The sequence below is a fragment of the Lepidochelys kempii genome, chromosome 25 (genome assembly GCF_965140265.1).
Source record: "Lepidochelys kempii isolate rLepKem1 chromosome 25, rLepKem1.hap2, whole genome shotgun sequence".
In the NCBI taxonomy this organism is placed as follows: Eukaryota; Metazoa; Chordata; order Testudines; family Cheloniidae; genus Lepidochelys; species Lepidochelys kempii.
This window is the reverse complement of record NC_133280.1, coordinates 15,252,297-15,266,072: the sequence shown is the minus strand read 5'-3', so window position 1 is coordinate 15,266,072 and position 13,776 is coordinate 15,252,297. Positions and strand designations below refer to the sequence as shown.

At 39.9% G+C, this 13,776-nt stretch overlaps 1 protein-coding gene across 8 annotated transcripts in view; it reads right to left on the bottom strand.

Annotated features, from left to right (window-relative positions):
* SUGP2 (SURP and G-patch domain containing 2) overlaps window positions 1-13,776 on the bottom strand; it is a 28,207-nt gene that overhangs the window by 13,316 nt on the left and 1,115 nt on the right. For all 8 annotated transcript variants that reach the window (XM_073324163.1, XM_073324162.1, XM_073324157.1 and 5 more), the window contains 8 exons: window positions 13,565-13,686; window positions 11,149-12,741; window positions 9,677-9,794; window positions 7,250-7,758; window positions 6,955-7,066; window positions 4,083-4,591; window positions 2,968-3,032; window positions 2,140-2,276 (listed from right to left, as the gene is read on the bottom strand). In XM_073324163.1, the coding sequence (XP_073180264.1) occupies window positions 2,140-2,276; window positions 2,968-3,032; window positions 4,083-4,591; window positions 6,955-7,066; window positions 7,250-7,758; window positions 9,677-9,794; window positions 11,149-12,741; window positions 13,565-13,679 (3,158 nt within the window). In that variant the 5' untranslated portion in view covers window positions 13,680-13,686. Of the gene's footprint in view, window positions 1-2,139; window positions 2,277-2,967; window positions 3,033-4,082; window positions 4,592-6,954; window positions 7,067-7,249; window positions 7,759-9,676; window positions 9,795-11,148; window positions 12,742-13,564; window positions 13,687-13,776 lie in introns of those variants that run through there.

Genomic DNA, 13,776 nt, shown 5'->3' with positions numbered 1-13,776 from the left:
GCCATTCTACCTTCAGATTTTCCTTCCCTTAGTTCAATCTCAGGATTGGCCAGTTCCACAGCTGTGACAAATCACTTCTCTGAAATGGAGAGAGGAACACAAGACCACTAGGGGCTTCCCATAACTGAACTTTCTGTAACTACTGGCTCCAGCAGGAGGCATCATGTTCCCCATCTCTTATCTCTGCTATGGAAGAAGGAAGAGAAACCCAAGAGGAGAAAGGGGATGTTATTCTCAACATTTCAAAGACTAGCCATTATCTTTTCCCTATCACAGGCAGGCCTCAAGGTTCTGTTCCATCTCCACATACAAGAAGATTGACATGTCTGTGTGCATCAATCCTGGAGGCAAATGCTCTTGTTGCTGTAACACAGCGATCAAAGGCTACGCTAACATTACATTGGACTGTCTCTAAACGCGCACACCTACTACTTCTGTCCATTTCTCTTTGATGAGACAAAATTACCCAAACTGTGGGCCTTCTAACCACATCTCAACTAGTACTTGTCCACAGAAGAGTTGATGGTTTCTAAAGCATGCAGCATTTCCAAAGAGAGGGCCATGGATCACCTTGAATAGATGAAAAGCTGCACCAGACAGCAATTAAGGTCACTACAGTGATACACAAAAAGGTAAATTGCACAGGACAGCCTCACTCACATTAAGATAATCTCAGATTTGGGCCTGAGACATGCCTCCAGAGAGAAAGGAAAGAGCACGGAGACCATTAAAGAATGCAGTGCTTTGGAGTTATCTAAAGACATAGCTGCAACTCCCTCTGTACATTAGACCAAAAACGACAACACAATTTTCCTGAGAGCTGTGTACAAGGAGTACGTACACAAACTGTTCTCACTTGTCTGCTATGGGCAAGTGCCTTTCCATAAGTGACAGAGCAGCTAACTTTAGTTGAAAAAACAAAAGCCAACAGCATATTTTCATACCTAAAACACTTCTCTTTAGAGAGGATCTAAACCTTCTTCAGAACCTGGTAGGTTCACAGCTGGATTGACCAAACAGGCTTTAACACTCAACTATTAATTGCGTGCTGAGGAAACCAAGAGGCTGCATGTGCTCTTGGCTTCTCCAAGTGTGTTGGGATGAGAAGTTCTGGGAGCTAAGGATCCAGTATCTTGGTAGAGAGTAGAAAGCTATAGACCATATGGGGTACGTTCCCATAGGGCATTCCCTTCTGAAGGAAGGAGGTGGGAGACTAAGGTGGTAGGCCACCTAACCACAGGGTGTCCCAGAAGTACAAAGAAACACACACTTGGCTAAAAGACACCCAACTAAATTAACTAATTATGTTGAAGAGAAAGATGGGAAAAAATTTACCTAAGAAAATAAAGAGTAAACCAACAAAATATTCAGCCAGCCAGAGTTTTTCCCATATAGTTGGTGGAGTGAAATCACAAGTTCTTTTGTGCTCTTTGTTTCTATCTGCAGCTTGGAAGAACTATAACCTACTATCTGGGCTGGAAGAGGACATTGGAGAAGACATCCTTAAAACTTAGAAAAGATTGTGAAATGCATACATTATTATTTTAAGAGAAAAGTATGCTTACCTTCTAGGAGATGCACTTACCTCTTTGCAGGATGCAGTGGAAAGAATCTTAAGTTTATAGTGGAGACGGTGTATTACCTTAACACATAAGCACTGTGTGTGGAACTCCTGTGAACTCTACTTATATGTTACAATGGACACATCACTGCAATATCCAGGCACCAACTGGAATTCTGCATGCAGACAGCTTGCAAGGTAAAACCTATTTGTTTTCCTTCTAACGGAGCAGGGCACCCCTATGTTATTACAAGGCTTCCACACACAGCAGGGTGCTCTCCAGAGTTTAGGTGGTGTAAATACAGCGCCTCAGGAAGCATTTCCTCCCAGCCTTCAGCAATGTCCATTCAGATGGCAGGAAACAGCCTCCCCTTAGAACACCAACTTCCACCCAATCTGATTAGTAGAGACATGAGGCCTCCAGTCTCAACTCTGACCAGCCCAAGGAGCAGACCAAGAGTGGGAATACTACACAGGACCGATCCCCTCAGGACAGGACAGGGACCCACAATTGCTACTAGAAGCATAGTATTTTCCAAATATGTCTAATATTTTTGCAGTTTGTTCCCATTACATACACTTTCACAGGCTCTTTGATTCCTTTTCCTTGTGAACCAAGACCACGTCCTTCTTGCCAGCCCATCTTCTGAAGCATCTGGAAACCCACATTCTTAACTGTTAATTTCTTGTGTAAAAAGTCTAAGTCTTTTGGTTTCTGCAGAGAGAGAAAGCAGGGGGAGAGTTTTTGATACAAAAAAGCAGCCACCGATTTGATCTCTTCACCAGAAACCTTCTGCAAATTGAGTGTGTCCAAGTTCCTGAATGTACAGAAACAGATTTAAAAAGTATATGTTTAATTGACAGGTTTCTCCATTGGGATGAAAAATGTCTGCTGAAGAGTAATCGTTTGTGTAGCCAATTTACAGAGTAAATTGTACCTGACAAGCTACTTTTATTGTGTGTCATGGGTTTGTTTAATTACACGATCAAAAATAGGAAAGCGTTAGAGCATACTATTTTCTTTTTTAATAGCCATGTTTTCTGATAACAAAAGCAGGATGAAAAATTTGAAACATTAACCCAGTCACTATTACAAAAACTGCATTGGAACACATTTATATCAGCCTTACAAAATTATTCTGAAGAGGTAAGAGAAAGCTACCAGATTAACAAATGATTTAATTCTTCAATAAGGGCCCTAACCTGTGGGGGTGTTGAGCTTTGTCACCTTCCACTGTCTGCCCTGGGAGTGGAGGGAAGTTCGCTACTCTCAAACAGTGCCCTGTTCCTTGCAGGATCCAGGTCTAAGGTTCGGATTGCCATGAAATCAATGGCAGACATTTACAGAAACTGCAAAAGAACTATTTTCACAAGACAGTGTGTAATTTCACTCTCAGTTTCCTCACCTTCTTCTTCTTTGTAACTGGGCGGCCTCGGGGTCTGTCATAAGCAATTCTGACAGGTTCATGAACTGGGAATTAAAGCAAAGACAAAAGTCAATCACAAAGATGACCAATTTTAATATGGAAATAGCAAAATACATATTCATATACATGACTCCCACTTAATGTCTTAATCTAATACTATTACCAAGGATATTACGGTTAGAGTGCACAAAAACCAAAGATTTTCAAAGGCACAAGTGGGACCTAGGCACTAAACTCCCATTCACTGTCAAAGGGAATCAGGCACCTAACTGCTCTTTGTACCTTTGACAATCTCCCCAAAAAGTACTATAGTCCAAGGATCAAATTCTGCAAGGACTTCATATCTGTTCAGCTCCACTGACTTTGAAAATGTTTTGGTGGAAAGCCAAGTCAAGACTGGCACATAAATCAGTTCATTGTGTCTTGTTCCCACAGCACATATGGAGTCATCTATTCATCGACCATTTTTATTTATGTGTGGTAAAGACACTCATGAAAGTAGTTAGTGAACATGTGCAGCAGTCAGTTTTCAGCATAAGTATCACTCAACTGTTAGAATTTATTCTTTTAGAACACAAAAGAGATAACATGGCCACACTGTCAAATTACTTCACAAATTCCACTTAACTTTTGAGATACAAATATCAAAGCAAAATACTTCCTGATTTACTGTTATGAACTTTTTACAACATGAAAGTATTAGTCTGACTTTCTAAATATGTTCATTGCCAGATTTGAGACATTGCTCAAAACTAGAAACAAGTGATGGAAATCCCCCACCAACCCACCTTTTTCTCACTTTGTTTAATCAACAGCAGAAAGGAGTGTGGGTATGCAATATCCACATACGCTCACTGTAGACAAGCATTGTTGAGTCAACCTTACAACACACACAAGTTAGAAGCAAGTTTTACTATTGCACCAGAATGCAATGACTGTCCACCTGTTCACTGGGATGTGCCAATGGCTACTAGTGAATAGACATCTGAAGTCTGTATTTTTTTAGTTCAATTTATTAAACCAAGAACCACAAATATATAGGAATTCAGGGACTCTTGCTGAGGGCCAGAAAACATCCTTGAAATGATACTTACCTTTTGGTTCCTCTATGAGGCAGACCCTCTTAGATGCAGGAATCATGCCAACTTTCAGAGATTTGCTGCTGATTCTTTTGCGAGGAAAAGGGATACCAGGAGCAGAAGCTGGCACCTGTGCTGACAAATTTGGTGTAGTACAATCGGAAGCTGAGCTTGGCTGCATTTCGCCTGTTGAAGTTTCATCTCCTGTTTTGGACCGCATCTCTTTGGATGCGATCTCCTCAGAGCCACCTGCTTCCCCCTCCTCTGCATGCTCCATTTCCACTTCTTCCAAGGTTTGGGAGATATTCTCTTCAAGTTCAGTTTCTTCCTCTTCCTCCTCATTGTCTTCCTCCTCCTCTTCCTCCTCCTCCTCTTCTAAATTATCCAAATTTCTTTCTTCAGGTTTATCACTTTCCCCAGGTGCAGCTATTTCCGAAACTGCACTGAAGTTGATGGATGGGCACAATTCGTAGACTTTCATTCGATAAAATTTGAAAGCAGAACTGTTTTGGTCTTGTAGAAACCTGGAAAACAAATTGCATTGAAAAGCATTTAAATTCAACAACAAAGAAAATTCCTATGAGTTACCATAAAATTAGATATTAAAAATTGATTTAGTAAAAAAGATTAGATGTAGTCATTACACTGGTACTTTTGTACTATTATGAAATGCTATAGGAACTCCCAATCACATGTAAAAAAAGGTCTCTTGGTCCAACTAGACAAACACAAATGACGTTACACCAACAAAAGATTTGGCCCAAAGTGGCACAACCCCACAGAAAGCAGTAGAGCCGTGCCAACTTACACCATCAGAAGATTTATCCCATTGTGTTTGAAGTCCTAAAAAGAGTTCAGAACATAAGAATGGTCATTGTTGGTCAGACCAATGGTCCATCTAGCCCAGTATCCTGTCTTCCCGTGCCAGATGCTTCAGAGGAAATGAACAGAACAGGGCAATTTATCAAGCAATCCATCCCCTTTTCTTTAGTCTCAGCTTCCGGCAGTCTGAGGTTTAGGGACCCAAAGCATGGAGCTGCGTCTCTAACCATCTTGGCTAATAGCCATGGATGGACCTAACCTCCATGAACTCCCCCCCCCCATGGTAATGAGTTCCACAGGTTGACTGTGCATTGTATGAAGAAGTACTTCCTTATGTTTGTTTTAAACGTATTGGCTATTAATTTCATTGGGTGACCCCCACCGGTTCTTGTGTTACGTGAAAGGGTAAACACTTCCTTATTCACTTTCTCCACATCATTCATGATCTTATAGACCTCTGTTCTATCCCCCCTTGGTCATCCCTTTTCCAAGCTGAACAGTCCCACTCTTTCTAATCTCTCCTCCTATGGAAGCTGTTCCATATCCCAATAATTTTTGTTGTCCTTCTTTGTGTCTTTTCCAATTCTAATGTTATCTTTTTTGAGATGGGTTGACCACAGCTGCAAACAGTATTCAAGGTGTGGGCGTGCCATGGATTTCTATGGTGGCATTATGATATTTATTATCTTATCATCAATCCCTTTCCTAATGGTTCCTACCATTCTGTTAGCTTTTTGGACTGCCACTGCACATTGAGCAGATGTTTTCAGATAACCATCCACAAGTACTCCAGTATCACTTTTTGAGTGCTAATAGCGAATTTAGACCCAATCACTTTGTCTGTATAGTTGGGATAATGTTTTCCCATGTGTATTACTTTGCATTTATCAACATTGAATTTCATCTGCCATTTTGTTGCCCAGTCATCCAGTTTTGTGAGATCCCTTTGTAACTCTTCACAGTCAGCTTTGGACTTAACTATCTTAATTAATTTTGTATCATCTGCAAACACTGTCACCTCACAGTTTACTCCTTTTTCCAGAACATTTATGAATATGTTGAACAGCACAAGCCCAAGTACAGATCTTTAGGGGACCCCACTATTTACCTTTCTCCACTGGGAAAGCCGACCATATATTCCTACCCTTTGTTTCCTACCCTTTAGACAGTTACTGATCCATGAGAGGAACTTCCCTCTTATCCGTTGACTGACTACTTTGCTTAAGAGCCTTTGATGAGGGTCCATGTCAAACGCTTTCTGAAAGTCCAAGCACACTGTACCCACTAGATCACTTGTCCACATTTGCTGACACCCTCAAAGAATTGCTTTGGGGTGCAAGATGACTGGCTGTGGATGTAAAAAAAATTACATCTCCCATATATCACAACAACTGTGCATTCTGGAGAGATATTGGCCTCCTCTCAAGCTTCAGATATTGTCTCCATTAGTGGTCAATAAGTTAAACCAGCAGTTCTCAAACTTTAGCAACCCAAGGACCCCCATTTTGATTTAAAATTTTTCATGGACCCCCCAAGCTGGCTTCTAATTTTCCCCGGGGCTGCTGGACTCCTGCTCAGCCCTAGCCCCCAATCCACCCCTCCCCCTCATCTTCCCCACCTCCTTCCGCCCCCACCACAGAGCGCACTCTGTGCTGGCTCCTCCCCCTCCCTCCTAGTGCCTCCTGCATGCCACGGAACAGCTATTCAGCCATGTGCAGGAGACGCTGGGAGGGAAGAAGAGGAGTTGATCAGCGGGGCTGGCAGCCCTGGACATGACCCGCGGACCCCCTGGAGTACCTTCGTTTGAGAACCACTGAGTTCTAAGATGGGCAAATAATTAGACTTGGTAAAACAAATCCAAATCCTACATTCCTAAAAATATTTAAACATTACAATTGATAACTTCTTTAAGGACCAAAAGACAGTGATATTAAACAAAGATCTATGTAATTTAATGCTGCCAAAAGACAGATCTATATGTTAAATAGTAATTCTACATTAATAGCTTGGTGTTGTAATTTCTCTTATTAGACTATTTACACAAATGGATATATAGGTTACTCACCAAAGATCTGGGTTATCTGCACTGTTATCTATGCTGAACTGCTCAATTTCTGGTCCAACCTGAGCAACAAACTTGGCCAGCTTCTCAGCAGTTTCCATTGTTTTAGCATCCACTGCAAGTGAGAAAACAGTATGTTTGTATAGTGCCTAGAACAATGGGATCTAAAGTAACTGAAATCTCAAGACACTATGACATGGTAAATAATGATACTAAGTAGAACATTTTACTGACATCTGAACTAATGCCTTGCTCATACTACTGAGCATTAATGATCTAATTTCAGATCTTCACCTACCATCAGGAAATTGAGACAACAGTGACTGGGAATGTCCAGTTGATGCCGATAAATCCTCAGTGTCTGCCACTTCTTCCAGTGACAGAGAAACTTCTGGACTGGTGGCATGCTGTGAGGATCCAGCTGTGTCCAATGAAGAGTTCTTCTCAGACATGCTGATTTCTGATATGGAAGGTTTTGACTGAACTGAACCTTGGGTGAGCTTGTCTTGACGTTTCAGCATCGTACCAGCTGAAAGCACAGTCTGTGTTCCTATGGTTGATTTTCTCACTTTCCTGCCTCTAACTCCATGTTGTGTAAAAATTCCAAGTCTTTTTCTTTTAAAGAGCCTTTTCTTGATACTTGCTACTTTCCTCGCATACAACATTGCCCTCACTGATTCTGTTGCAGATTCTTCTGGTGTTTTCCCCTCTCTGCCTCCCTCCTTTGTAGATGATGTTAATCTTTGCATCTCTGATAACTTCAGTCTGTAATATTTGTATTCTAGACTATCCTCCTCAGACAAGAACCTACATTAGAAACGAAAAATAAATGCCGCATGTGTAAGGAAAACATATACTGAAAGCAACCTTCAATATTTCAAGAACGTCATGGTAGTTGATAGTATATAGGATGCCCTATCCCGGTAAAAACAACATGCAGGTATGGGTTTTCCTCAGACAAGCAGTAGTTCCATTCCTAAGCAGTAAGCAAAGATAAGTTGTGTCAAGCTCCAAAATCACAGATTGCTTTAAGATAGAGCTCAAGTTGCCTGTAATAAACAGCTATACTGTAGGGCTCAAAGTGACGCTATCAACTTGATTTATTAATTTTTTTGAAGTTGAATAATTTAAAATAATTCCATTTTCAGAAAGAATGCTCTTTAAGGAGTACATATCGGATTAAAAAAAAAGTTTTCTTCTACTTCACTCAATGTTTATAAAAAGTATTTTCAGCAAGAAAAGAAACTGAGTGCCTGTACAGAAGCAACAGTTAATTAACTATACACAAACTATACTTCCTGGATTTAGGAAAGTACTTACGCATGAGTAGTCCCATTGACATTAGGGCTATTCACATGCTTAAAGTTAAAGTCACGTGTTTTAAGAAACTTCTAGACTCAGCACCAAAGTGCTGTCCAAACTGCAAAGTGAACAAACTGGAAAAGTATAGACAAATTTTCTCTAGCTGTAATTTGTGACTACAGAAGCCAATTCTCAAACAACCTTCAACTAGACAGTGTTGCTTTAAAATAAAATGGTATTGGTAAAGATCTGGACAAACTGACTGGATTGAAGTGATTCAAGCTCATTTTTGCTCATATGAAACATAAACTAGGATTTAAATTCAGGTCTTTTCTAACCTTCTGTAATTTAGACCCTAACCCTGCAGCGAGCTCCCTGCAAGCACATCCCTATGCCTGTCTGGAGTCATGGGGGCACAAGGATCTGCTCACATTGAGGTCAATGCTGGATTAGGTCCTCAGCCCTCTTCATCTATAAAAAGAATATTCATGTTAAATTACTGAAATTAAATCAACTTCATATAATAGCATTTTAACCTGGACCAACAAGCTTTAATAGAGCATTACAAAACTTTTCAATTTCAGTTTAATGCAAGTTGCAACTTAAATTTCACACCCAAATCACTGAAAAAAATTAAGACTATACCATGCTTATGCAATTATGTGTCTCAAGTTCTGTTTTCAAACACTGAGTATGGGACTAAATACATAATTCATACAAACATACATTAATTATACCTAAATGTCTTATGGCTTTCTAGTCAAATTGTTTTTGCCCTCCTGCATGTGGACTGACAGGTCAAAAGGAGTCTAGTCTACTAGACAAGGCAGGTGACTAAGAATTAGGACTTCTGGGCAGATATCACTTACTTTCCAAGTATGTTAAAAGCTTAATTAGCACTTATAAAGTGTTTTTAGCTATTCAGATGAAATATCCACTATGGGCTTGATTTTAAATCCATTGAAATCAATGGCAAAGTTGCCACTGACTTCAATGGAGTAGGATCAGACACTAAACAGGGCAAAGTAGTATTATGCTACAGTAGAACCTCAGAGTTAAGAACACCAGAGTTACAAACTGACCAGTCAACCACACACCTCATTTGGAACTGGAAGTACACAATCAGGAAGCAACAGGGACAAAGAAAAAACAACCACCAAATACAGTACAATACTGTGTTAAATGTAAACTACTAAAAAAAATGGGGGGGGGGGGAAGAAAGCATAGTAAAGTTTTCTTCTGCATAGTAAAGTTTCAAAGCTGTATTAAGTCAATGTTGAGCTGTAAACTTTTGAAAGAACCACCACAATGTTTTGTTCAGAATTGCGAACATTTCAGAGTTACAAGCAACCTCCATTCCCGAGGTGTTCTTAACTCTGAGGTTCTACTGTATATTTAGAACTAATTTCACCAAAATACCTACCAATATTCAGGGCAGCTCTTCTGAGCAGTTCTCTCTTTTGCTGACAAAGTACCTGTAACAATACTGTTCACTAGCTTTTCAATCGTCTCTACAACTCTCCGATCAGCTCGCTGTGGAACTGTAACAACAAAGAAGCATGGTCATTGTATTATCCTTGTCAACAGGATGTAAAGATGTCCAACCAGGTTTACAGCAATATTCCAGGAGTAAGCCAGGTATTCTTAACATACTACAGGCCCATTCTCAGTAGACTGACATTTTAGGTGTAATCAGCATAATAAAAGGGGGAAGTGATCATGTAATAATTAAAAAATGTAGGGTTGGGAGATACATGCCAGGATCATATTAATTATACTAGTTTTATAGCATGACAATTATTAGCGTTAAGTCTAGTTTCAATTCCCAGTCAAATAATGGAGGAAATACTGAGGAAAGAGTCATCACACATCCATGATGATGGAATCAACAGCAACTGGCATTGTAAAGAACAAATCTTTCAGAACTAATAAGATAAAATCTTAACAGAAAAGCTATTGTTTGCAATATAATCAAATTTTAGAACATCATTTGATAGAAAACATCTCAGAATCTCACTCAAAATTATTTCAAGTTTGCTTGGATAGGAAGTGTCACATGAACTGATATTTGGCTGAATAACTAGAGCCCTGCAAATCTGCGTCTATCTGCTTTATATCCATGAACCATTTTTGCATATTGCGGATTGGATGCAGATACAAATTTTGTATCCGGGCAGGGCTCTCTGAATAACCATAAACAAAGGGTCATGACAAACAGCAGTGTAATAAATTGGTGAGAAGCGTCTACTGGGATACTGCAGGGATTGGTGTGAGGTCTCATTTTATTTAGAGGTATCTGGTCCAACTTGAAACTTAAGTCAAAAAAAAAAAAGGCAAAAGTAGCTTCAGCTACTATATTTACCTCTGTCTGCCTCTTAATATTTGTCGTTTTAGTTACATTTTCCTGTCTTTTAAAATATCAGCAAAAAAGATGCAAGTAGAATTAATGAGAATACATTAAGGGAAAATTAAGGCTAAAAACAAATGAGGAAAAACTCTGAGGATGTATCTCTTAGGTCTGAAACAGTGTCATTATGAGAATCAGTGTGGATTAAGGGACTGAGATGAGGCTGGAGCCATGACCCTGCAAAATCTAATCACGGATCTGTCACTGGCCACCTACATAGTCTGGACAAATTAACTCATATACAAAGTGAAAATTACTTCATCAAAAGGGTGTTGTGAAGACTAGTTATATTTGAATACTACTATGAAAATGTGAAATGCAAGTTATTTGTCACTCAAGGCACCAATGAGTGTATTATAGGGAATAGTCTTGCACTGGAGAGGGATTGACTACATGGTCTAGTAGGCCTTTTCATCTCTAAATTCTATGATTATATGGAAAAAATTTCAAATATGTATTAGAAAGATATTTTATGGCATTTTACTTACTCTTCATTTTAGGTCTTGTATCAGGAGCAGTTTTTTTAAGCTGTATTGTGGACTCAGGTTCTATTTTTTTCATCTGAATTGGATAGCCACTTTTCTCAAGCCAAGCTTTCAAGTTCTCTATGTACTCTCTTCCAAATAATGTTGAATCATCAAAATTTGGGAATGATGTTGGTGCTGGAGCCATTTCCTGAAGACCAACAGCTTCAAGTATTTTCTCTTGCCTGAAAGCAGAAGCTAATGCAAAGGTTTGGCCCAGAAGCGCCAAGGACTTACGACACAGAGAAATGGTGGTCTCAAAAGCACCTGCCATTTCTCCAGAATTACTGAAACCACTTGTCTTGATGCTTAATTCATAGGCATTACAGGCCATAAGAAGAGGTGTGACACTCTTTAGAAGACGATCTTGGAGTCTCATCATGTACTTATCAAAAGGCTTTATTATTTCAAAGAAGCAGTTCTTAGTCTTCATGGCACCCTTGTCCAACAACATATTTAAGAACTCATTGTCTACTTTGGGAGTCTTCAAAGCAGCATGTTGTAAATTTTTGATGGTAAAGAAACAATAATCTCTGTGTTCTGGCTTTAGTGAGCATTTGAATGAAGCAAGCATTTTTGCACACGTTTCTGTCTCCAGCTCGAAGAGAGCCCCAAACAGTTGTTGAAATTCTGCATCATTTTTTATTGTGTGAAATCCAGCCCATTTTATTATTTCTATTCCAAAGGTTGAGAATATGTCAGACTTGTCCACAAGATCAAAATTAAGATGTCTGAGAACATGCTCAGACTTACGAATTCGGATGACAGGCCTTTGCGTTGTCAAAGTTGATCTCTGATTAGGTCGTAGGATTAGCTTCTGATTAAGGCGCTGGGCAATTGCAGACCTCTGGTTAGCTTGTTCTGTAGTTTCTGGCATCTGATCAGGTTGCAGAGTTGACTTCTGATTAGTCACTGGTAGTGTTTTTTTGGTGTTCCATTTCTTTAGAGGAGTTTTGATATCTCCTTTAAATACTTTATTTTTAATCAGGCCTCTTGTAATATGTTTTCCTCGCAGAATCCTTCCTCTACTCATGTTGCCTCTGTGTACTGGCGGTCTGAACTCGCTCTCAGATTGAAGTCCGTATTCCAGGTCATAATCCTGACTCTCTATGTTCCCATACTCCTCTTCCACAAGTCCTGGTGACCTAAAATCACCCAAGAGCTCAGAAGAGCCAAAGTCAGTGTCATGCAATCTAGAGGATTCCCGAGGGTGAGGGCGGCCATAGTCCCGGTCCCGAGAGCCAGGGCGGCCATAGTCCCGGTCCCGAGAGCCAGGGCGGCCATAGTCCCGGTCCCGAGAGCCAGGGCGGCCATAGTCCCGGTCCCGAGAGCCAGGGCGGCCATAGTCCCGGTCCCGAGAGCCAGGGCGGCCATAGTGATCATGGTAGTAGTTATCTTTCCTCATGAGAGGGCTACTAGATCTATAAGAAGGCCCTGGATAGTCCTCTCTAGCATCTCCTCTCCAATCGTCATGAGAGGAGGGACCATCATGTGAATATCTTCCATCATCATGAAAACTGTCTTCATACCTAGGTCTTGAAACCGATCTTGAATGAGCTGCAAGGAATAGTTTAAAAGAAGAAATGAGTACAACATAAAATGTGTTAATGTACTAGGAGGTCAAGCACATTTAGAAATCTGAGCAACCAGCACTCCTAAACATCCCCTCGAATTAGAGCCCAAGTCCAATTCTCTGAAATATTTCTCTCCTTTCTTGTACTTTCCACCTTGTAACAGAAAAGCAATAAACGTTGAAAAAAAGTCTGGGTTTTCGCATGAGAAATAATTACTTAAAATATCTGATTCATAGATTCATAAATTTCAAGGACAGGACAGACTACTGTGATCATCTAATCTGATCTCCTATATAACACAGGGCCTAGGACATTCCCCAAAATAATTCCTAGACCATATCTTTTAGAAAAACATCCAATCTTGATTTAAAAACATGTCAGTGATGGAGAATCCACCACGATGCGGGTAAGTTGTTCCAATGGTTAATTATTCGCACTGTTAAAAATGTATTTATTTCTAGTCTGAATTGATCTCATTTCAACTTCCAGCCATTAGACCATGTTAGACCTCTCTCTGTTACACTGAGGATCACATTACTAAATATTTGTTCCCTATGTAGATACTCAAACTGTAATCAAGTCAACCCTTATCTTTCTTTGTTAAGGTCAACAGACTGAGCTCCTTGAGTCTATCACTATAAAGCATGTCAGCCACGCCTCTTTGCCCTTACACAAAAAAACACAGGGAAAAGCTATATTAATGCAAATTTATAGTAGAAAATTTAAAGATATAAAAAAATTATGATCTGTACAGCAAGTGTCATAATCCACAGGTGAGGCAAACTGTGAGTTGATTTGGGCCTTACCTTTAAAATGATGGATTGTCTCTTCTATAGCATCATTTCGGTCCATCCGATACCTTTTAACTTTATCTTGCACCACAGCATCAAAAGTCTCCCGCGTAATTCGTCTTGAGGCCATTTTTACTCTGTAGCAAGAAAAATGCTCAATCTCTGACAGAAATACATTCACAGCTTGCAAATGGACTTTCTTTGTACAAGGGAGAGCGAGCTGCCTC